This window comes from Nipponia nippon, unplaced genomic scaffold (genome assembly GCF_047370975.1).
Source record: "Nipponia nippon isolate SJK-2023a ecotype South Korea unplaced genomic scaffold, ASM4737097v1 scaffold_1, whole genome shotgun sequence".
NCBI classification, from domain to species: Eukaryota; Metazoa; Chordata; class Aves; order Pelecaniformes; family Threskiornithidae; genus Nipponia; species Nipponia nippon.
In genome coordinates, this window is record NW_028262290.1 from 52,456,392 (window position 1) to 52,480,018 (window position 23,627).

General features: G+C 40.8%; 1 protein-coding gene across 6 annotated transcripts; it reads left to right on the plus strand.

Moving 5' to 3' along the window:
* The first annotated feature begins 65 nt into the window (after positions 1 to 65).
* On the plus strand, positions 66 to 23,549 carry USP14 (ubiquitin specific peptidase 14). 6 transcript variants are annotated; one of them, XR_015704296.1, is made up of 18 exons: positions 69 to 244; positions 2,868 to 3,013; positions 3,659 to 3,691; positions 5,581 to 5,685; positions 7,368 to 7,471; positions 9,796 to 9,854; positions 11,759 to 11,889; positions 12,195 to 12,281; positions 13,046 to 13,125; positions 14,652 to 14,766; positions 16,128 to 16,193; positions 16,524 to 16,616; positions 17,577 to 17,705; positions 18,800 to 18,860; positions 20,004 to 20,111; positions 20,238 to 20,415; positions 21,164 to 22,718; positions 22,814 to 23,549. XR_015704296.1 is itself a non-coding variant. In XM_087755354.1 (17 exons), exons 1-16 carry the CDS (start codon positions 229 to 231, stop codon positions 20,387 to 20,389), a joined length of 1,485 nt encoding a protein of 494 aa, XP_087611480.1. In that variant the 5' UTR covers positions 69 to 228; the 3' UTR covers positions 20,390 to 20,415; positions 21,164 to 23,549. The 6 variants fall into 6 exon arrangements, 3 of the variants coding, with proteins under 3 accessions (XP_087611480.1, XP_087611474.1, XP_087611496.1); XR_015704295.1 differs by having other exon boundaries at positions 21,164 to 21,370; positions 22,511 to 23,549; XM_087755354.1 differs by having other exon boundaries at positions 21,164 to 23,549.
* The last annotated feature ends 78 nt before the right edge of the window (positions 23,550 to 23,627 follow it).

The following is a 23,627-nucleotide window of genomic DNA, read 5'->3' on the forward strand; positions in this document are numbered from 1 at the left end:
CCCGCCCCGCTTCCGTAGAGCGGGCCCCGCTTGCAGCGTCATCCTGAGGGGCCGGTTTGAATGAGACCCTGAGGGAGGGAGGGACGCGCCGCCGCCATCGCCCGCCCGCCCGCCCCCGCTGACGCTGCTCCCCGCCACCGCCGCTCCCCGCCGCTCCCCGCCGCCCTTTCGCTTCCCCGCCGCCACCGCGCTCTCCCAGGACACGGCGCGCCGCCCGCCCCCTCCGCCATGCCGCTCTTCTCAGGTGAGCCGGCCCCGCCGCCCGCGCCCGCCCCGGCCCGAGCCCCTCCGCAGCGTGGGGCGGGGGGGGTGGGGGGTGCAGCGGCTGCGGCGGCGGGTGCCGTTGCTTCAGCGGCGGGTGCCGTTGCTTCAGCGACGAGCCCTCCTCGGCGGCCCCGCCGCCCCGGGCCAGGCCCTTCCCGCCGCCGCGCGGGGGGCAGGCGGGCGGCGCCTCCCGAGGGGCAGCGGGAGGCTCCTCCGGCGGCCCCGCCGTTCTGCCGCCGGCCTTCGCACCGCGCCGCCGAGCCCGGCCGCGGACGGCGACGGGAGCTCCCCGGGAGGTGCGGCCCGGCCCGGCCCGGCCCGGCCCGGCGGCCTGAGGAGGAAGTGTTGGCCTGGCCCGACCGGGGCGAGGGGCGAGCGCGGCGGGTGGCCGGGAGGCCCCTTTGGGCAAGGCTCGGCGTGCGAACGGGTGTCGGCACGCGTATCGCCTGCCATCGTGCCTCGGTGTTGCCCGTTCTTGGTTTATTTCTGCTTTGTACGGAGATCGGTGCTGCTTTCTGTCAACTGAGCCATAATTCTGCGCCCGCGCCTCCAAATTTATTTAGGTGCATGTGCCTCCGCTCTTTTAAATCCATTATTTCCTAGTTGAAACCAGAGGAATTACATTTTTCTTAAATTGCGTCACATCCCTCTCGCCCACCTTGCCGTGAAGGAAAGTTTCTGGTGAAGACTGCGAGAGCAAAACCTCCACTGACGCTTCTAAGACCAGTTACTGGCTTGTTTATGTTTCACAGGTCTGGCCTCTTGGGGCTTTTTAGTACGTGAGGAACAGATTGCAGAAGGCCTCAATACACAGTTGTGTCCCTGTTTCTCTGCTATTTTAATTGTGGTTGGCAAACTGGGATCCTGATGTCAGTATAACAGGACTTTTCCTGAACCCTAGTACATCTGTATGAGCTGTGTTTTCTGTTCAGTGGGGCAAACGTGTCCTTCTTTCTTCGTTTCCATTGTGGTCAAATTAACAGTTTTCTCCTTTAGTTTGGAAACTTTTGGTGGAAATTCCGATTGTGATCTCTGAAGAAAAGACACTCGTGCTCTTCTGTTTCCTCTTGAGTGCTGAGTTGTCAAAAGCAGTGACACTACGGATTAATAATTGCAAACTGTTCTGCATATTTAGCGGTGGATGCATGAGGGTTCAAAAATGGAAAACTTAAAAGACTGTGTGCAGCTGAGTTGTTCAGTGACTGAGTGGGTTGCCTTTCTGTTAAAATGGGAAAGGACTTGTGCTTGGTAGGTCTTAAATATGCAAAGTAATAAATGTGTTTTAAAAAAAAGTCAGAAGGTTGGGCAAACATCAGAAGGTATTTTCTGGTAGAAATACTGAAAAGCCCATCATTTGAGTTGTTTTGTAGGCTAGTTTAGACTAGATTATTCTTCCTTATTGCCCATCACAAGCACTGCATACATCTGAAATCTTAACCTTCTTGGAAGGTTTTTTTTAAATCACGAGAACCTAGAGTTGCCGTAGTATATTTACTTAAAACTGAAGCACAGGTAGAAGGAAGGATATGGCTTTCTTAAAGTATGGTATTTCAGCCACTTACTGCGCACCTAGGATGTTACTGTGTGCTACATTTTGCAGATTTTCAGCAGAACTGCAGCTTGCTAAAGTATCCTTGTTTACCTATGATAGTGATTGGAAGTGATCAAAGATGTGTAACCGTTCTTTAGAAACACACTGTTTATTCCAGGCATTCCTGTCTGCTCTTGGTTGGTACTAGCTTTACCAAAGTGAATTTAACGTGCCTTTGTGTCGTTTTGCCTAATGTTCCTGCTGGTGATCCCATTTCCATCGTTGATAGCTACAATTTGCCTGACCAAATTTCACTTCACTTAATTCCAGTCCTGCACCTTTACTGGGGTCAGGGCTTCTAGAGCTGCAACCTGTGCTAGGCTGTTGTCCGTATTTACATGCAGGTACATTGTCCGTGTGAACGCTGTCAAAACTGAGGAGGGTAGCAGTAATGGTGGTGTAAATGGCGCTGTGAGGTTAACCTTCTGTTGAAAAGAAGCAGGAGGTGTGCTATTTTATGGGGCTTGTCTTGACGCATGCTGACCTCCTCTCGTAGCTCCATGTGAACGATACTGGTAGCCAAAACTATGGCTGTCAAACAGTTGCTTTGCTTTTAAAGAACATGGTATTGTTTGCTGTTGAAGGAGAATGGAAATGCTATGGAAAACTGAACTGGAATTGCATGTCTGAACTTCCTTCAGAAATTTGTTTGCAATGAGCAGTGCCAAGAGATTGGGAGAGTTGCTTTCGAGCTGCTTTTGTGAAGGTTTGCCCAGAGAATTTCTGACGCTGTTATACACATTTATTACTTGCAGAGTTTCTCAGTATGTGTGTTGCTTACAATTGTTTTGTAGGATATTTTTAGACTTGTTGGGAATAATATGTTCTGATGGCTGAGACACCTTGTAGAAAAGGTGTCCCTTAGCTTGATTATTGACAAGTTTTAGACTGAATGTTTAACTGAATGTTTTGAGATGGTATAAAGTCTGGAGTTTGAAATACTGGATTCATCTTGGTAATTACATTCTTGTATATTAGGAAATAATCTAGTTTCAAAACATTTTGTTTGCAGTTAACGTGAAATGGGGAAAAGAGAAATTCGATGGCGTGGAGCTTAACACTGATGAACCTCCAATGGTCTTCAAAGCCCAGTTGTTTGCACTGACTGGAGTTCAGCCAGCTAGACAGAAGGTTATGGTTAAAGGAGGAACTCTGAAGGTAGAAATCCGTGGGGTTTTTATATTATTTCTAACTTTATTACATTGTAACATAATGAGCAATGACCATATATCCGAGTGTTCCTTCAGAAGATCTTTCATTGCATGTATTAAATTGACTACACTTTTCAGAAATAATTCTGTATGCTTCGTTGCCTACTACTAGAAGATACCGGCAAAAGTTTGTTGCTAAATGGTTACGAGGTACACAGCTGGTTGAAAACACTTCTTCACTCTTTTATATCAAATGCTATTCTGCTTGGTGTTGGTTTGTTTTTTTTTTCTGTTCCTTTTTAATGTGCAGAATCTGAATACAACTTTTTGCTTTTTAGCTTGTTTAAGAAAAGCTTCTCTGGCACTTGTTTGCTGGAGACATTGATGTAAGGTGATATCGGCAACTTTCCTACAAAAAGTTATTTAGATCTAAGCAGTGTTGAACAACAGATGAAGAACCTTATTGAAAAGTCGACTTGGCTGCTTTTTATTTTATTCAGACAAGACTTGATGATGTGTTAATAGTTAATATTGTGGAATCTTGAATGAAACACAATTGTATATTTAGAAATATGTGGTTAATATTAATGAAAATAGTTGCTTGTCTTGCTAAAAGATAATTAACTTGTCTTTTATTTCATTTCAAATACAGGATGATGACTGGGGGAACCTAAAAATAAAGAACGTAAGTTCTGAGGAATAACTGAATTTTACTAAGTTGATTTTTATTTTGGCATTTAAAGAAAGATTTAAAGTTCTTGCTGTTTCTGTTTGAATGGGTAACTCTTTCTTAAAAATCAGACCTTGATGAAAAATAATTTTGTAGTTGTCGTATCTAAGCGTTCTTACAAAGTTCTCACCAATGATTTGTAAAAAAAACTTTTATGGCATCAGTAGGGAAATTACACCATCTTCCTGAAGTACTTGGGAGCATAGATTTCTTTCTTTCTTACAAGAAAAGTTGTGGGTCAGACCAGTGGTCCTTCTGTGTTCTCTGTCTGTGACTATAATAGTAAGTGATGTTATTTATAGAGAGCTTGTGGACCTGGGCACTGTCTGTGGTCTGTTGTGCTTGTACATCCTCAGCATGGAAAACCATTGCGTTACAAATGCTGAAGTTACAGCTCTGCCTATTTCCTTTTTTTATCAACCTGCTGAAATTTGTCATCTTGTACTAAGTAGCTGCTGTTTAAAAACAAAGCCATTAGTCATGATTATTCATACCTTCGACTAGTTCAAAAAGAAAAGAGAAAGTGAATGTATTTGTGTTTCTTACGTATATAATATTGTAACAGGGAATCCCAAAGATTTTAGCTGGGGTTTTTTTGGTCATTTCATTTCTGTAGGTATCTTGTAACATCTGTTTGGTACAGGTTTTAATCCAGTTCTTCACTGAGCATATTGAATTAGGTAGCATTACTCTTGCCCTTGTAGCTCGTTCACGAGCATCTATTAGCAGCCTGTAGCTGCAGCTATTGTAGCAAAGTCATTCAGCAAAACCCCAGTACATAATATTCTTGTCCTTTTCTGCATACTGTTATGCTAATAGCTGCCTTTATTAATGTTAATAATGTTATATACAAGTTCTAGGGATTTATTTACACTGTCAAAGCAGTTTCTTTCCATTCTGTTGTCCATCCTTTTCCTTAGTGTTGTATTTTTCGAGGCCCCAGATAGCCATTTTCTCCCCCTTTGATAGATCTTATTGTGTAGATGTACTCCTGTTGAATGCTGGAAAAACTCCTTTTCCTTATGCTAGTCCAGCAAGCATGGTAACTTGATTGCTTTTTTTCCCCCCTGAGTGTTAGTCCTCATGCCTAAACTGACAGGGTCATTTTGATTATTTTTCACTTTTCGATTAGTTTAATGTCCTCAGAACTTGCCAGACCAAAGGATGGCACTTCCCTTTCCAGATTGCTTTTCAGGTGAAAAAAACAATTCCAAACTCAGAGCTGTGGTCCTCATTATTACCCACATTTGTCCGAAGTGTTTCCCTAGGTTCTAGGCTAAAGATTAGGGATGTTTTTGTTGTTGTTTAGAGAATTCTGAATTTGAGAACTTGAGACTCTGTCGATTGAGAAGCTCAAATGTTGCAGCTTCTTTCAAATCAGAGTTTAGCTGCTCAGTTATCCTTGGTTCCAAGGTTTTTTCTAAGACTTAAGGGAAAAAGGAATGTTTGCACTGAAGTGTTGAAGATGCTTGATCCCTAGTGGTCCACCAGGAAGGGAGCTTTTCTGAACACTTCACATTGGGGTATTCCATGAATGTTAAATTTAGTCCCGATTGGAATCTTGCGTTGTCAGCTGCTGGCAAGCTCACCAGGCTCGGTGGAAACGTCTAGCACGGATAATGCAGAGGAATTGTTCTCAATAAGTACGTTGTAGATAACGAGAAAGTTATGCTATACCCATAAGATCTTAACAACAGTGCAGTATCAGTTCTGTAAACTAAGAGAAAGGTTGTGTTCATTTTTGGGGAAATAGCTGAAATACGTCAAGAGATTAATGATTTTTTTTTTTTTAAGCGGAAATAACTGCCCTTAAATATTTATTACTATTTTTACTGTGTTTCAAGGGGATGACCTTATTAATGATGGGTTCCGCAGATGCGCTTCCGGAAGAGCCAATTGCTCGACCCATCTTTGTAGAAGACATGACAGAGGAGCAGTTGGCTTCAGCTGTAAGCATATTTCAAACTTTTGTTTCTTGTAAATCTTTGAATAATGGCAAGTTTTTAAATACTTGCAGTTGCTTAAAAGTGGATTTTGAAACTGTAATATCTCTTTAGCATTTATAACTTCTCAAAGAAATGCAAATTTACCTTGATGACCCAACTGGTAGCAGTGATGAGAAGTCTGGAATTTAATTTAAAAGTCATATAACTAGTGCTGTTTTCTCTTTAAGCAGGCAGCTTAGTAAATTTTCTAAAAATAGCATTGCTGATGTTTTTAAAGACAAAGCTGTATTGCCCTTGCTGTATCAGTGTCCTGAACTTTGCCTGAATAAGGGCTTGTAGATGTGCAGAATTGTTTCCTGCCTCCTTCATATCTGTGAAGTGAAACTAGGGTTTGTTTGGGGTGGGGTGTGTTTGGGGTTTTGTTTGTCCTTGTTAGTAGTATTAGGTAAACTTTTCTTCCTGAAAAATGAAAATAAGTTTGACATTAGTGGCGTAGATTACGTGTTTTCCTTTATGGGAGTAAAGTCTGGAAGAGTATAATTAATCTATTTTTTTAATGAAGTAACTTCTGTTTGTTTCCTTTTTTACAATTTGAAAGGCTTAATTTTCTCATCGGTCATTTGAACTAGGAGCTCTTCGTCACGTTTAAAACAGTTGCATGACTGTTGTCAACTGCGCACGCAGCATAGGAATACTTTTATGCATGTCCATATGAAAATGGATCTGTAGGCCTGCGTTTGTGCTTCAGTGTTTAATGCTCTCCACGGCACCATGAAGTGAAGGATATTTATGTATTTTTGAGACTAACCCTATACACAGACTTTGAGATAACTGAGAGGCAAACAATGAGATGATTCAGTGTCAGTTAACATTTTGAAAAAGTTGGTCATGTTGCATTTCTCTGATTCAAATTTTGTTATACATCAAAATTCAGTTGACTGTACTGCATGTATTCATTAAAAATGGAATACACAGCTAAAGGAATTCTCTCTTCCTGAAATAATTAAGTGGTATTGGTATGCAGTACTACTTCAGTTTCATTTAAACTATGTGCTTTTCCCTGACAACGACTCAAATATGCAGGATTAAAAAAAAAAGCTGTTGTAATTTATAGTTGTTTCTGAAACTGGTTAGTTTAATTATTAGTTGGCCTTCACATTTGTCAAAACTTTAGAAATTCACAAGTTGTCTGAAAGGATCAAATTAATGTTCTGTTGCAGACTTCTGGAGAGGAGTTTAAATAATGCTTTTGTTTCTAACTATGAACTTCATCACATTCAGAATTTTACTGAAAACTGATTTAAATTAAAACATTAGTGTTTTGTACAAATGTATTCGTCTGGAAATTGCATGGAAATAGAATTTTAAGGTCAAAACTTGAATGAGGTTATAATTGAACTTTCTGAATGACTGCCTGCTTGAAGAATATGTTCATTAAACTAAACATGCACAGAAAAAAACCCAGAGCATTCCTGAATGTCCTCTAAAAGCACCAAATGGTGAAATGATTAATATAATCAGAAAATGAATCTGGAAAACTTCATAAAGTTTGATGGAATATTCCAGGTTTTACGCATCTCTGATCATTCCTTTTCTTAGAAGTTGCTGTCAAATTATAGCGTTTATACAAAGATGGTTGCATAGATCTCTCAGACCTTCAAGTGCCCTTGTAAATTTTTTGGTAGATGGAATTACCATGTGGATTGACAAACCTTGGCAACACTTGCTACATGAATGCTACGGTTCAGTGTATCCGCTCAGTGCCAGAAGTTAAAGAGGCCCTTAAAAGGTAGGATTCAGTACAAAAATGTCATGACCAAAATGTTTTGTTTAGCTTATGAAATAGATATTTTGTGGAACAGTCGTCTTAATACTGGTATGGACTATCATAACAATCTGTTATTCTTTAAACCTATTCAAGATTAACATAGTGGTCAATTAAAGTTTATCCTGTGGCTGTGCTAGTCTGTACGTTTTAAAGAACTTAAGACTATATATTTGTTGCAACTGGCTTTTAGTGGAGAGAAGGTGTTTTGGCTAGCTAAAAAATAGTTCTTATCAAGACTTGTTTAAAATGCTTAAACAAGCTACTGAACTCCTAACCCTGTTTTCTGGTGTTAGTTTGTATGGTCTTGTTCTGTATAAAAGAATCATATGGGAGTCCTGTTCCTTTGAGGAATATTTTTTTCAATGGCTTTATTTCACAATGCATTTTCAGCTATGAAATTCTGCCATTACCAACATTTGGTACTTAGAGGTACAGCAGGAAGCTCTGAGATAGGACCATGGATGTTACTGTGGCAGCAAACTGGAATAAGCTGGAGTTACTGTTGTGTGGATGTGTAGGGAACGGAAGGCATGCCCTTACAGAATTTGTTTCATTTGTTCTGATTGTAGAATAACTTTTCTGATTTTTTTGTTGTTGTTGTTGTTGTTATTCTGGACTGAAATGTGAAAACAGCTAATTTTTTTGTGAGGAATTGATGAGAAACTTGAAAATTATGAAGGTTGGAGATAAAAAGAATACATGGCAATATGAGTTTGAATTTGTCCTCCAGATGAATTATAATGAGAAAACCATCAGTATTTAATAAACATGAGGATTAGGTAGAGCATTGCCATCTTAGGGTTAATTCCTTTAAAATACACTGCTTTTTTGATACCTCGGTACCCAGCTGGATATTCTAGAGGTTACTGTAAACCCTAGTTATTTAAGTACTTATAATTTTTTTTTCTTCATTCTCTTAGCAGATGAATGTTAATTATTTAGCACTGAGAACTATTTGCAAAGTACAGAAACTCTGTTTTAAAGCTTTTTATTGTTTTTCAGTGTTGTCATTTTAGGAAAGTCTGTTTATTTCCATGTAAAGGACTCTGAGTTACTGCACTGAATCAGAGTATTTGACAAATTTAACATACCAAATGTCAAAATGTACCCTATAAAACTGGCAGACTGCAATACAAGGTGTGGCCTTATTGTCTGTGGGAAGTCAGATTCACAGGCAGCCTTTATTTGGCCTTCCCTGCTTGACGACAGCATGGAAGGGTATATGGCAGTGGGACAGAGGTGAAAGGACTCTCATGGGAAAGCTTACTATTACGGCTTCATTTCTCACCAGCTACTCCACTGATCTCTGCAAGGGTACTCTCTGTTTTGTAGCATGTCAGGAGAAAGTTTCCTGCTCATCATCTAGCAATGGACAGAATTTTTAAAGTTCTGTCTGATTAAAGAATGCATGAGACCCTCCTTTTGCTTGAAGGCTTATCATAGAATCGTTAAGGTTGGAAAAGACGCTTAAGATCATCGAGTCCAACCGTTAACCTAGCACTGCCAAGTCCACCACTAAACCATGTCCTCAAGCACCAGGTCTATCCGTCTTTTAAATACCTCCAGGGATGGGGACTCAACCACTTCCCTGGGCAGCCTGTTCCAGTGCCTGACTACCCTTTCGATGAAGAAATTTTTCCTAATATCCAACCTAAACTTCCCCTGGCTTATATGCTTTGAGGAGGCCATCTGTTCCTCATGCAGCTGGTAAATTAAGAAATCATTCAATGAAGAGTGGTAAGTCCTAGTAATATGGGTGGACTCCCATGCTTTTTCAGTGTAGGAAGTATCTCCCCAAGAAAAATGTCTCACCTCTCACTGTTTTGCTTCTGCTGTGGAGGGAGGAAGCAAGCCTGCCCTCCATCTCTGTGCATTATCTATCCTTGAAGGTGTTTTTTTCCACGTATCTGAAGAAGCTGTGGCAAATGTTTCGGAAATGGGGTAGCTCCTATTCAGACTTTTTCTCAGTTTCTTTAAAAATAGATTGAGTCTTTGAGGCAAACGGATTAGGGAAGCAGCAGTGATGTATCCAGTCTTCTCAGTCTGCATTTATTTATTGTGTCAAGGATGCCAGTTTTCCTTTGCTTCCGTGCAGTGCTTGCAAAATAGCTGAGACTTTGAGGTGAGTGTGAGTAAATCTTATCTTCAGTTACTTCTGTTTTGGTGATGGATTTCTTTTGATACATTTAAATAAATGTAGCTGCTGCCTGCTTTATGATTTAAAAACCTGACTGCTGTTCTTGATTGTGTGTAATTGCATACAAATTATTTTTCTTCTCTTTTAGGTATGGTGGTGCCTTAAGAGCTTCTGGAGAAATGGCCTCTGCTCAATACATTACTGCAGGTCGGTGTTTAGAGTAGAACACAGGGTTTTAGGCTAGTGTGTGATTTCCTGCTAACTGCAGATGAAAATTGCAGTTAGAGCTCTGCTTATTTTTTCTTTAGTGCATATGCCTTAGGAGTTTCAGATCTGCTAGCACTGGAGGATTCATTTTGCTCTGTTGTTAACATCCGACCGTGGCTGCAAAGCATACATCTCTGAATATTGCCTAGCTGCACGCTAGGAAAAATATATTCAAATGTGATCTAGGCTTAGATAGAAATCATTTGTATATCTTACCCATTTTGCATGTAGGCATAAAGTAATTGGAACTTCCTAAAGCAGACTCCATCCATCTGTTGATTTGATCATTTTGTGTAGAAATATTTTAGTGTACTGTTCTTTGTTTCACTTAATGGTAGGCTAGCACCATAATCCAAGAATATGTATTTCGTTGATATTTTTTCATATGATTTATTGGCTGAACATTATTGTTAAGGTGGTAGCTGATGCTTTATCAGTGGTCTTAGCCTTTACCCTAAAGATCCAGATTTCATAACTGAAATAGAAAGTAGTGTCTTCAAAAGGAAAATTACTCTTTGTTGTGGTGATCTGGGTGCTCACAATGTGAGAGCTCACGATGGCCCCGTATCTCCAAGTTCTAACTAGAATTCTAGTTAGACCCCTTACACTTGAACGAGGGTACTACTTGTCCACTTTTTCTTTTTTTACTCTATTTCATTGCCCCACTAAGATGCTGGGCCAGGACACTGGGATTTCTACCAGTCCATTTAAGGAAAAACAAAACAATATAAGGAAGGAAAGGTCCAGTTTGTGGGTATGCCTGCTGATCGAATTTTGGGGTGGTAAGTTCAATGGTTACTCTATACAGCCATGCCTGCCCCTCCCCTTTTCACTGCCTTTACTTCGTGTCCCTTGTTTTCTTTTTAAGGTGACAGCTCTGCTTTTTAGGAATCTTAGTAGTTTAAGTAATTCGTAGTTAATTCTTTGGTGCTGAGCTGGTCAAGAACTCCTGCATGACACTTATGGCATTTTTTTTAATTGCTGTGTCATATCAGTTGCCCCTCTTGTCAAGGTCAGTGAGATATTTCTTAAAGAGAGGAAGCAACTGACCTTGGTTCCTTGTAATCTTGCCTATATTCACTTATTCAAGAGTATCATTCATTAGTCTCTCCACTTGTAAATTAGTGACCATGCAGACTGTTGCCTACCTCACAGGGTTGTTGTGAGGATTAACCCATGTCTCTGAAGTGATTTGTGGATTTAAAATGCTGTAACCTGGGTAGATAAGACATATATAGTAGTGTGTCTGGAGCAAAAAAGAAAGCCATGTGCATTGTCATGCAATCAGTAGCGTTCATTGAATTACACATAGTTATGAACTGTCTGCACGTATGCATACACATACTTGTTTTCCTGGGTCTTAAATTAAGCAGAGTATTTTCTAGATATTTCACTTGGGAAAATGAAAGTTTTTTCCCAGTAGCTGGTGAAACTTAAGCTGCTCTAGAGGATAGATTGTGAATGCCTTCTGGTTTCTCTAGCTGTAGTCCTCTTGTGAAAACATTGTTCCTCAGATGTGTTTCAAATGAAATCTTAACTGCTAAAAAATGTTGTGCTTTTTTTTTTTTTTTTTTCTTCTGTTAGGAGCCAGGAAAGACAAGGCACTATGTGCCAAACTCTCAGAATTGTCATCTTTGTGCTTGCAAAGTCATGTTCACAAATGAGATCTTAGGTGCACCTGTTATGCCACCTGGAAAATTTGGTCCGGCTTTGGAAAGATCAAATTAGACACTTAAATGATCAGTTTTTGAATGTTGCTGCTGTTTTACTATTCTTTTTAAAATTCCTGCCATCTTTGAATTGTTTTTCCCCTTCTCAAAGCATTCACTTACTTTTTCTTCAAGCTCTTAGAGACTTGTTTGATTCCATGGATAAAACTTCCTCCAGTATCCCACCTATCATTCTCCTGCAGTTTTTACATATGGCCTTCCCACAGTTTGCAGAGAAAGGCGATCAAGGCCAGTACCTTCAACAGGTAAAGACCGATTATTAGCTTATTGTTTGAAAATTCTGTAGTGTGCTGGAAGTTGAGAACAAGAATATTTTAAAACTTCCCTTCTTCTGTGAAAATAATGTATCCCAGTAAAGTGTTTGCTTTTGTATTGTGTAGAAGAGTTGAATGTAATATTAAGCGCTAGCTCTGAAAATGTGTCGAGGAATAGGGAGAAATTCTTAGTTAAGGAATCCTTACATTTAGTTGTATAGTGTAAAGAGTGATGGGTTTAATATTACGTAATCCTATTGCTGCTAGTAAGATTTAATGTCCTGTTCGCTTCCTAGGATGCAAATGAGTGCTGGGTGCAGATGATGAGGGTACTACAGCAGAAACTGGAAGGCATAGAAGGTGATACAGTTATGGAGGTAATTGTAGTCTTACTCTAACCAGAGTTAGGATTTATAATATTGTACCTGTGATTCACATATTTTTTGCTAAGGTTTATCTGGTTTGTGAGTTCTTTAGCATGTGCCTGCAGTCCAATAAGTGAAACTGCTTTCTGTTGTACCTGATCAGCATAATGCTGCCTATGTCACGTCAGCTATGCTATGCAGTGTACTATAGGAATACTTTCCCATTGGGCTTTGTAAGTCATGTGTTGGACCAGGGTGGTGGTGACTGTGAGTACGCAGCAGCTGGCCCTCATAACCTGTGAATTTAGCACATAAGAACTTTTTTTTCTGAAAAAAAAACCCATCCTTGTGCTATTTCAAACAGACAGCTAACTTCATCAACCTGATAAGAAATACTTAAAGTTTTTCCCAAGACTTTACCAGACTGACTCTCTTCTTGCTCTGTAAGCTGTTTTCTGGAGAGTCTTGGCGGTGGCAAAAATCTGATAGACTACTCTAAAATTTCAGACAGATTGAAGTTGGGGGGCAGGGAGGTGTGACTTTTTGATTGAAATCTTGCTTGCTGATGTGCTTTGAGGTGGCTTTAACAGCATGCTATAAATGCATTTGTTTCGAAGCTTTTATACAGTGTAAGGAGTATGACTGACTAGGAGAAAACGCACCTATAGAAAGGTGAAGAAATAGGCTTCAAAGAATTTAAATAAATGGGGTTATTTTGTCTGTAAAGAAGACTTTCTTTACGTGCTATTTAAAGTTACAACATAAGAGAATTTGTTTTACAGACAGACTCTGGAGCTACAGCAGCAGCTTCTAAAAAGAAGAGTTTAATCGATCAGTTCTTCAGCATTGAATTTGAAACAGCGTATCCTAAAGACTAAGGCAAGACATAAAGAGTGATAATTTCACACATAGCAGTTGAGTGCAGGGAGGATGAAAAACATCGTCCAGAATAGTATAGAAAATAAAGGTGTGTGTTGGGGAAGAGAGGGAATGATGTATTGCAAGAGTACACAGAAGTTAAAGTTAAGATTGGATATACTTTGAGAGAGAGGATGGTGTGGGGAGGAAGAACGGTAATGGAAATTTCCAGAAAAACCCACTGAATTTAAATACCAGGTTTCCTTCCCAGAGAAGATTGCCATTTACTACTTCAAGGATGCTGAGATGGTTTATCCAAATGAAAGTAATTATCTTCCTAAATAGCCTTTTTTTGGCTTGTAAGGGAGTGTTGCTGATACACTTGGCATACTAAACATGGGCAAAAGATATCTTGATTGATTTCTTAAGAAATAGATTAGACGCACACTGTTAGATGAGTAAGAAACTAAGGCAGCTGACAACTTCCTAGTAGCTTTTTTTATAGCAAGAACAAAAAAACCACATGGGGCACACATCTCATGCCAAGTATTACTGTTTTCCCAATTCTCCACCCCAAAATCCTGGCCGTCATTAAACTCGTCACCACTTTTAGAGAGAATTACATTGGGCTTTTTGCTCGTGTGAAATAAGGAAACATCCCCTTAGATGAGGTACTGTATCTCATAGCTTGGTAGTAATGAAGACTAAAGGCCTTTTTTAAGGTAAGAGTCATGCATCTCTCTCCCTGTACTGTGATGTTTGTTATCCCTGAAATAGTTGGGAGGAGCAGTATGAGTAGCTAAGAGGAATAATGCATAGGCTAATGGCAGGAGGAAGAGACTTGGTAGAAAAATCATGTTGCAAGCCTTTGAAGTGTGATTATGGCAGCATTTGTAGAATAGATGCATTCAGAGCAGTCAGAAAAGTATCTCATTAGAAGGAAGTAGGTGAGAGAAAAGGATTGGTGGCAGAAGTATGAAAAAGAAGAGGTTGGACAGAATGTTTAGAAGAACGTGTAGAAAATAATGAAGAAATTTACTTCATTTCAGTGAAGAGGACAGATACAAGGCAGGGAAAGGGGGCTGTGCGTGTTGAAAGAAACAGGACGTCCAGCCAGCAGCAGGAATAGAAGAACTTTATTAATTGTGAACAATAACGGAGCATAATGTTGCAGCACAGCTTCAAGACTTGGTATTGGCAGCCAGTTAGTGTGGTCTGTGTCCTGGGGGGCGTGACGAGGGAAAAAAAGAACAAAGCAGGCCTGACAGGCTTAAATGGTCATTAAAAACTTATTTTACTTTTTTTGGTATGCTGTCTGCCTCGGCTACCACTTGTCATTAGACATGAAGGAACAGATTGGTTAGAAGGAAAAGCTGTTTCAAATCTTCATTTTTATACTACGAGAAGTAAAAGTACTATTGATGCACAAGCACAGAATTATCGTAGGTTGCCATGCTGTTCAGCATGTTCTTTTCACTAGAGCAATAGTTCAGCTCTTGGTGCATGATGGTTTTCCTTAATTTTGTGAAGCATGAAATGTACAGAAGCTGAAGAAGAGGAAGTAACTAAAGGAAAGGAGAATCTGCTTCAGCTTAGCTGCTTTATCAATCAAGAAGTGAAATATCTGTTTACAGGACTAAAATTGGTAAGCCATTACAACTTTTTTTTTTTTTTTAATTTAATTGAGATTCTAAATGACCTGTGTTTTTTAATCTGTGACTTGGAATTGACATCTGCTGTGCAAGCTTTACAAAGTTCCAAGGTTTTTTGGGGGTGTTCAATGGGAAGATGGAAGTGAAAATGAATTGTGTGTTAATGTAAAGCAGACTTTAACAAAGCATTTTCTTGACCCTGATGCGGTCTTCCCCATACAGGTAACCAAGTGCAAGCCAATTTGTTACTTGTAATTTGAAACTATCTGTTGGACTTTCACTTCAGACTGAGTAGTATCATGATTTAAGCAAGCCGCAAACGGTTCCCAAAAAGTCCAAAAGTCAGTGTCAGAATAGGGTGGCTTTTTGGTTGCTGTGTTCTAAGAAAAAAAAAAAACAAATGATGAAACACTTAAGCTTAAATTTGATTTTGCAGATTTGAAGGAGGTGCTAAGTCTCCCATGACACATCATCATCTTTAAACTGTTTATTTAAGTAGGACTTCTTAAAGTAGTCTGTGCTTTTTATATACACGTTTCCAAGTTTTCAGGGTTTTTTGGGGAATCTGAAGGAGCAAGTAGAGGAGTTACTACAAAAACCTTGTTGTAGTAACTGCTCCTGCAGAGTATTGCTGTAAGAGCAGGGATGGAAGCAGAGATATGGTTCATACAGGACTGGACCAAGTTGCATGGTTCTCAGATAATCTGTGTTTCTGCTTTTTCTGTTTTGACAGAATTTAGAATGAAAAGTAAGATAAAATAGTTAATGCTCACAAATTATAAAGATTATGAAAAAAGAAACCTCACTTTCAGGCCAGAAAGGGCCTTCTAGAACTCTTACGCTGGATTGCCTGTAGCAAGAGAGTCACAACACTAACAACCAGGTCAGTCTTTCCCTGAATTTGGAAAGGTCCCTGGAAGCAGAGTATCACCACCTGGCTCCTTATATACAGCTCTGCTTTAGACTGAGAGTTGAGAAACGCGCAAATATTCCTGTTACAAGAAAGTTCAGATTTTTTTTTTTTTTTCAGTTGCGTTCCAACCATGACATGACACATTCATAACCAAATCCAGTTATTTAAGTTGCAAGTTCTACTCTTGTAGGATAAAATTTTCCACAGAGAGAAACTTAGTGTTGTCAGGGCTCAGGAATGAGTGTGGAGCTGAACAAGTGAATGGGCATAGCCTTTCTGCCAAGGAATTTCAAAATTCTGTGTGTGTTGTAAATGGCTGATAGCAACAGAAGAGATTGGCAAACCAAGATTTAGTTGATGGCTTGTTTATCCATGTTGTGCTTTTCTTTAAACTGTGTTTTATGATGAACGTACGTGTTACTACCTTTTTTTTTTAAACAGCGTCTTCAAGAGGAAATCACCAAACTCTCTCCAACACTGCAGAGAAATGCACTCTATATCAAATCTGTGAGTGACACTTTTGTTGCTGTCTTTATGATTCTTTTAACTGTTGTCAATTTTCTGTCCCAAAACACAAAGTTCTTACTCTGACAGCATGTGATTTATATTTATAAAGCATCTGAATATCCACTACCAAGAAATTTAACACCAGTTGAAAATTATGTCTTTGAGTACACTACTATACAGAGCTTCAAAATAGAAAGCCTTGTTATATTCCTACATGTTTGTGTACAAACATGTTTCCAGAATAGCCTGTAATTTAGGATGAGCAGTGTTTAAGGTATAAAATACCTGTGAATATCTAGAGTAATAGCTTTTTATAAATTTTTTTTACAGTCTAAAATTAGTCGCTTGCCAGCGTACCTGACTATTCAGATGGTTAGATTTTTTTACAAAGAGAAAGAATCTGTGAATGCCAAAGTTCTTAAGGTGAGTAAGTTTTCTGCATATTGAAGTTTAATTCCTCTTTATGCTTTTCAATGAGTTTTTATTATAGGTAGACAACTAATACTTGAAGGCTATTTACTAAATTGTTTGCTTTTAAATTGCATTTAAAAACATTAACAATGCAGTTTCTTTGCTGAAGTACGAAGTAGCTTGGTTCCGAGTTGTGATGATGTGTGGCAAACTGTGCTACCAAAATAGACTGGGGGAGGAGGTAAGGGACAGAAGTGAATTTGCTCCAATACTGTTAGGATGTTTTTTGGTTTCTGTTCCCCAGTGGTTCAGAGGAGAATGTTTAATTAAGGAGAGGGCCATGCTTTCAGACACTCGACAGTGTTCTGAAGTTGATGAGAAATGTGTATGCTAACAAACACTTCCTGTATTAATTATTTTGGCTGGCTTTCTGATTGACAAATGCAAGAACCTGCTGCAAACAGCTAAATGTTCCAGTTTTGCTTTCTGTTGGCCTTGGCTGATGGACCTCCTAGGCTGCCCAGGAAGCATCATCATAGATGATGCCTGTTCCGTACCAGAGAAGCAAGGGAATAAAGATTGAAGGCACGTGTTGACTATTTTAGAAGATTGTTTGGGTAACACAAATTGACATTTTTGCAATTGAACAGTCATTCTACGTGCATTTTTTTTCCTTAGGCCTGCATAGGTATTTCCAGAGTATAAAAGTATGACAGCTAATAATAAAGAATCTAAGTGTTTATACTGAATGTAGTAATTTATGATGGTTTGTTTATACTGAATCAGACATTCTTCTGTGAAAGTATTGTAGCCCTTTAGGTAAGTACTGTGAGCAACATTTCAGTAGATCAAGTTGTCATAAATGCAATGAGAGTTGCATTTAATTGGACTTATTGTTGTCTTCCCATGGGAGAATGCTTTCATGTGGAGTACCAAATAATGCTAACAATCTTCATGCTTTTTACTTCCTAGGATGTTAAGTTTCCTCTTATGTTGGATGTGTATGAGCTGTGTACGCCAGACCTTCAGGAAAAAATGGTTTCTTATCGATCAAAATTCAAAGATCTAGAAGACAAAAAAGTAAATCAACAGCCAAAGAATGTAAGTCTTCTGGCAATTTCGTGGATATTTTTATTAAATAAGTCATACATCTGAAATTGGGGTACCAATAAGAACTAGAGAAAACTTCCTTAAATATTTTGTTTTCTTATTTAGCATTCAAATTCGTTGGTATTGAGCTTTAGATCTTTTTTGTGTATTTTCATGAAAATACAATATCTGCTTTGGTATGACTGCTTGATGAGAAATGTTAAATGCTGTAGACAAACATGTTGCTTATATTTTTATTTCAAAATGTGTTAAAATGTAGTGCTTCTGCTTCCCAGTGTTATGCCTAGAGGTTGTCTGTGAATTACACAAAATTATTCTCTTCAAACATTATTGCTTGCTGGCAGGTCACTTGTTCAGTGAACTACAGGTAGCTATTTCCTGCTCGCCAACTCGAAAGAGTTGTACAAGGGAGTGCTATGTGTCTGACTCATAAAATTTAGGATATACGTACTAGTGAGCTAAAAGACTGTACTCTTAAAAACTTGATAAATGGCTTCATCTCCTACCCTGTCTACATATTCTAAAACTGACTTCCCTTTCTTCAATGAAGAAAAAAAGTAAACGAGCTAAAACTGTAGCATTTAGCCATTTTTTTTAAAGTTTGCTAGTCTTTTCCTGGCCTAACTCCTGGCAGTTTCATTTAAACATTTGAATAAGGCTTGCATCTCTTTTTACACAGTTAGGAGCAAGGAAAGAATGCTATTTTAAAACAGAACGTATTGGCACTTAGAGCCTGTCTCTGGTATTTTCTTGTTGCCGCTTCTGCTGCTAGCAAGTCCCTAACAAGGAGTTAAACCTTCAGTTGCAGAATTGTTTTTGTGCTCCAAGCCTGTAAATCTGGTGGGTAACCAGTTTAGGCAATATGTGCTAAAATCGTTATATATTTGCTTTAAAAAGTCATCTTGTTTAGATTAGGCTTTTGGGTGTCCAGCTAGAAATATGGTAATGGAGCTTGTTTCAAGTTGAACAAAAAATGTTTAGGCTTAGAAACACCTTTAAATGAATGGAGAGTTTGTATTTGATATGATTGTGCTAAAGCTTTCTCAAAACCATTCCACATTAATTCAGCATATTCTGTTCTTTAGTCTAGTAAAAGTGATGGTGCACAGAAAGAAGTTAAATATGAACCATTTTCTTTTCCTGATGGTGAGTACAGGGAAGTAAATCTATTTTAAAGTAACTTTCTGTTTACTCGTGTTTAAGTGGACCTGATGGTAGGAATATTTTGAGAACCCTGGTTATTTTTAATGCCTTTGAAAATTAAGCTTGAGAAACTGACAGAAATTTAAGGAATGGAAAGATTAGGCAAGTCAAAATGCTGTTGAGATAGTCAAAGACATAATTGTCATCCATCTGTCACGTTGATGATACACAGAAGACATGCACATCAAAAGACATTTGCATGTAATGTGCAGTTTTGTACGCTTCCTTGTTAGTGGGTGGTAGAAAGCTGAAATCAAAACAAAAACTTAAATTGGGCTTTTAAAACTGCTGTGGTGGTGCTAGTGTTGCCTGAATCTGGGGGGCTCGGAGCTTGAATGTCCTAAGCGTTCCCCCTCATGTTGAGGACACTGTGCAGAAATTATTTTGGAGGTCTTGTTCATCCAAACTGTTACCGTTCAGTGCTTCCTGAGGTTTCTGTGTGAAGCCCTACATGAGAAGGGGGGGGGGGGGAAGGGGGGGGCATTGACCAGCTCAAGAGCACAGTGAAAACAGGGTATTCCAGAGTGCTGAGAAATGCAGTTAAGGTGTGTTGGGGGCTGTAACACCCTTCTCAGTACGTTTGCGATTAGCCAGTCTTTTCCATTGAAAAATTGCGTAGCGTAATTGAGCTGACTGCAGAGTGCGTTGATGTACTGTACCGGAGTACTCCCAGCAGCGTTGCTGTACGGCCTACGCTCAGCCCATCAGTCCCTGCAGTTTCATGGCTCGCCCCGAATGCAGACACAGCTGATGTTTGATGGAAGTATTGGCTGAACCTCTCCAGAAAGTTTATTTGACCATACATCATCTTTTTAATGCCTTAAGCTTACTGCACTTGCATTACACCCAGGATACATATGTATGTCATGAAAATCGACAACATTCCCAGTTCCCTGAGGGGCTGTCCTGGCTGAAAGCTGTTGCTTTTGGTTCACAATGACTTGGAACCATGCTGTAAATGAGGTTTTACACAGCTACGGTGCTGCAGTATGGCTAACGTGTCTTTGGTCTGCGTGCTGTTAAAAACACTAAAACTGTTCGTTGAAGACTCGTGTAACTTTTTTTTTTTTTTCCTTCTTCCTTCAGATATTGGTTCTAATAATTGCGGCTATTATGACCTGCAGGCAGTGCTAACACATCAAGGCAGATCGAGTTCCTCTGGGCATTATGTGTCTTGGGTTAAAAGGAAACAAGGTAAAAAAAAAAAAAAATTAAAGCACTGTTAACCACCCTTCACGGCTTCTTTCATTTAAGGGGCTGTTAGGCACACTTAGATTTGATGTACCTAAATTACAAATAATCCTCTTGTTTTTCTTGCAGATGAATGGATTAAATTTGATGATGACAAAGTCAGCATTGTTACACCCGAAGATATTTTGAGGTTATCTGGGGGTGGAGACTGGCATATAGCTTATGTTCTACTCTACGGGCCTCGCAGAATCGAAGTAATTGAAGACGAAGCTGAACAGTAGTCTTCGGTCTTAGTCATTCTGCCTAGGTGTGAAATAAATGTTGATTACTGATCACTTCTTTAACCCCAGAGCTTTAGCAAGTGGATAAATAATCTGTTCAAACCTTTTCATGTGAAGAGGGATATTGTTTCAAAACTGATCCATGTACCAGTTAGTCACTGCTGGACTGGACTGCCCACTGTGGTGGTGACAATACTTAAAATAGCTTTAATGTCTTGCAGAAGATAATTTTTTTTTAAATAAGCCTGTCCCATCCCCCCCCCCCCCCCCCGATGTCATCAAGTATTTATTACACACCTATTCTCACATTTGTTACTCTTGCATGGTTTATACCACAGTTCAGTAGCTGTCCATCCTTTGCCTTACCTGGCGGTTTTGTTAGGAAGGTAGAAGAGGAACTGTTGCCTTGTTGCGTAACTCAGTGCTGCTGCCCATAGCCAACAGCCGTGGCTACAATCAAGTATTTGTCCAGCCTGACCTGCTGACTCAGTCTGTTCTGTTGCTGGCATCTCATGACTTCAAAATAAATTGTGATCAACAATGTGTCTCCATTAAAAAAAAAGTTCCTGTCTCGGTAGTGTAGTTAGTATGTGTTTGTTTTCACTTCCTGGGCCACCACTGATGAATGTCTTGAAGCGATCATGTAATAAAGCCCCTTTTTTTAAGCTGTAGGGATTTATCTCCTGTCCTGTTACTCTTCACTCAGTAGTCTAGTATGGTGGCTGCAAAACTGGGCTTTGCTTACTCACAGTGACTTCTGTTCCTTCCCTGCAGGAGTACAGCAGCTGTATGCTAGCGGGAAGCTGCAGTAAGAAAGTATTTGTCTTGCCTACGGCCAGAAAAAGCACTAGGCCAGGAACAGAACTCAGCCTCTGGGTAGAGGATCTGATTTTTAATGTGTCCCAGTCCCTCCTGGGAGAGCTGTACTGGTGCTAGTCCATGTTCCTATGAAATACCTTCAGTTGTGTCTGTGACCGTGGGGTGAGTTTAACCGTGCCTCGCTTGCTCAGAAGGGACCCCTCCCCTCCCCTCCCGGCTTCACCCGTGACCTTCCCAGGTAGTTCTCCGGCCTTACAGCCTGTGTTGCCGGTTATTGCACAGCTTCCCCTGGAAGCATGCCTAAGGGTGTATTTTTAAAAAGTTGGCTGATGCTTAAAGGCAAGTTGCAGCCATTAAGGAAGCCCCAGTGCAGCACTGGCTCTGGTCCCGTGTACCGCACAGGAAGAGTACAGGCTCCTCTGTTTTTAAAGGCTTGGTCGGTCTCGCGGTAAGGAGAAGAGAGACCGTGCCAGGGCCTGGTTACTGCTTCGTGGAACCGCGTCCTCCCAGTTGTGGTCCTATGGTCAGTGTTTCCTGCCTTGAAGCTGCTGTTGGCAGTTAAAAGAGCCTTCTGTTCTGAACAATTGCACAGCCCTACACCTGTGAAATAATTAATCTTTTATTACTGCTCACAGCCTGATAGGTATGAAAAAAGGGTAACTGTTTTTCCTTCCCAGAAAGTGTTCCGCCCCATTTTTCTGCTCTTCTTGCTTTTTCCTAATTTTGAGAGGTGTGCATCTGTCACGTCTGACAGCTGTATAACAGGCTGTCTCGCTGGGATGAGATGCACTTGATGAATGGTTGGGACACTGAGAACGCTGTAGGAGAAGCAGCAGTTCGGACGTGGGTCTACAAGCCTGCCATCGCCCGTCCCAGTGGAGGTCCTGCTAGGTCCACCCTTCAGTTACACCCAAGGGCTGGGGGCTTGAGTTGGTGATTGGGATCCTCAGAGTCAGGATTTCTCCCCAGGTGGGGTCTAAACTCAAGCCTGTTTGAGGGCCAGAGCAGTGCTGTCACATTTTGATGAGGTCGTACTTGTCAGATGATGCAGAAAATGCACAAAAATGACAAGACTGCACTGCTGCTGGGCTGAGAGCTACATCGGGGGGACAGCTGAGTGCCCACATGTCTGGCCTTGAACATGAGCACTGGGATGATGGCTCGTGACTGAAGCATCGAGACCATAACTCACCGGGCCCCTTGCCTCATGGCCGTCCTCATCCCCAGCACCGAGGTGGCAGGAGGCCGCGTTCACTTCACTGCAGCTGCAGAACAGGGTTCTCGTTTTCCCCTTTCGCACAGAACCGGCAAACACCGCTCCCGCGCTGTAAGTGCAAACCGCTGTTATGGATGGTGTAAGCTGGTGTTGGAGGCTGCGTTTCCAAGAGCAGCAACACCCCTCTCCTCAGAAGAGCTGCTGGTCGTCCCCACGCCCCTCAGGTCACAATCTGCTCAAGTCCCTTAATCAACTGTGATCATTATGTCTCCTACCTTCTACCAAATTGTACAGGTAAGACTGAGGCTGTGTTATTTCCAACGGCGCTCCCATACATCAGCCCGTACTGGCCCTCACTGAAGCGCCCAATCATCAAATTCCTCATACAGTTAAACCCAACGTGGGGGAGCAGGCACAACGCTCTCATCGACCGCTCTGCAGGCAGGAACTCGCCTCCCAGCCGGTAGCTGACCGCCCTGGAAACGCACCGGTACGACGTAGTAACCGAAACACCGCTCTGCAACGTTGTGTGACACATCGTTTTCCAAACACTCAGCAATTAGAGATTTTACTGAATGACACAGATTCGTCAAGAAATAGCCACAAAACAAGTTGTAGCTAGCTACACCCCTGCAAAAATCTCTCTTGCTCTTTGAGGGAAAATGGATCCAGCTACGTGCAACAGCTCGTACCCACCACTCGAGCCATATCCTTAAAAGGAAACCAGTTACCACTTCACAGTGAACTGGCCAAAAAAATTACCGTGTTTATCATGACTCAGGGTTGTTCCCACATAGCCAAACATATGCAGCACTTAATAATTACTAATAAAAAGAAGCATAAAGAGCCCCTGATTACTGACTGTCAGTGTACAGAGAGAAGCCGTTCCTCAGCCGGAGAGCAGGCTGAGCACAGCAGCCCTCCACGGGCACCGGTTCTTCACTGAAAATGAATGATGCTCTGCCTTGGGCCTCCATCACAGCCCTAGCATTTTCTCGAAGTTGCATCTCTCTCAGACAGGTACATTGTGATGGTCTACAGCTCCCCACCGCCCCAAACGGTGCCTTCCAAGTCCTTCACACCTCCCCTGCTCTGAGAAACCACACGGAGACAGGGGGCAGTTAGAGACTATCGCCCGCTCCAGCCAACTGAGCTCTGCCTCCGCTCTCCCGCCTCCCTTTTACCTTCCCACCACCCCAGACG

Excerpts from the sequence above, each read along its gene's own strand:
- USP14 (XM_087755354.1), top strand. Across the intron at positions 11,890-12,194 it reads AAGGCCAGTACCTTCAACAG|GATGCAAATGAGTGCTGGGT; the intron begins GTAAAGACCGAT and ends TTCGCTTCCTAG. Across the intron at positions 12,282-13,045 it reads ATACAGTTATGGAGGTAATT|ACAGACTCTGGAGCTACAGC; the intron begins GTAGTCTTACTC and ends TTTGTTTTACAG.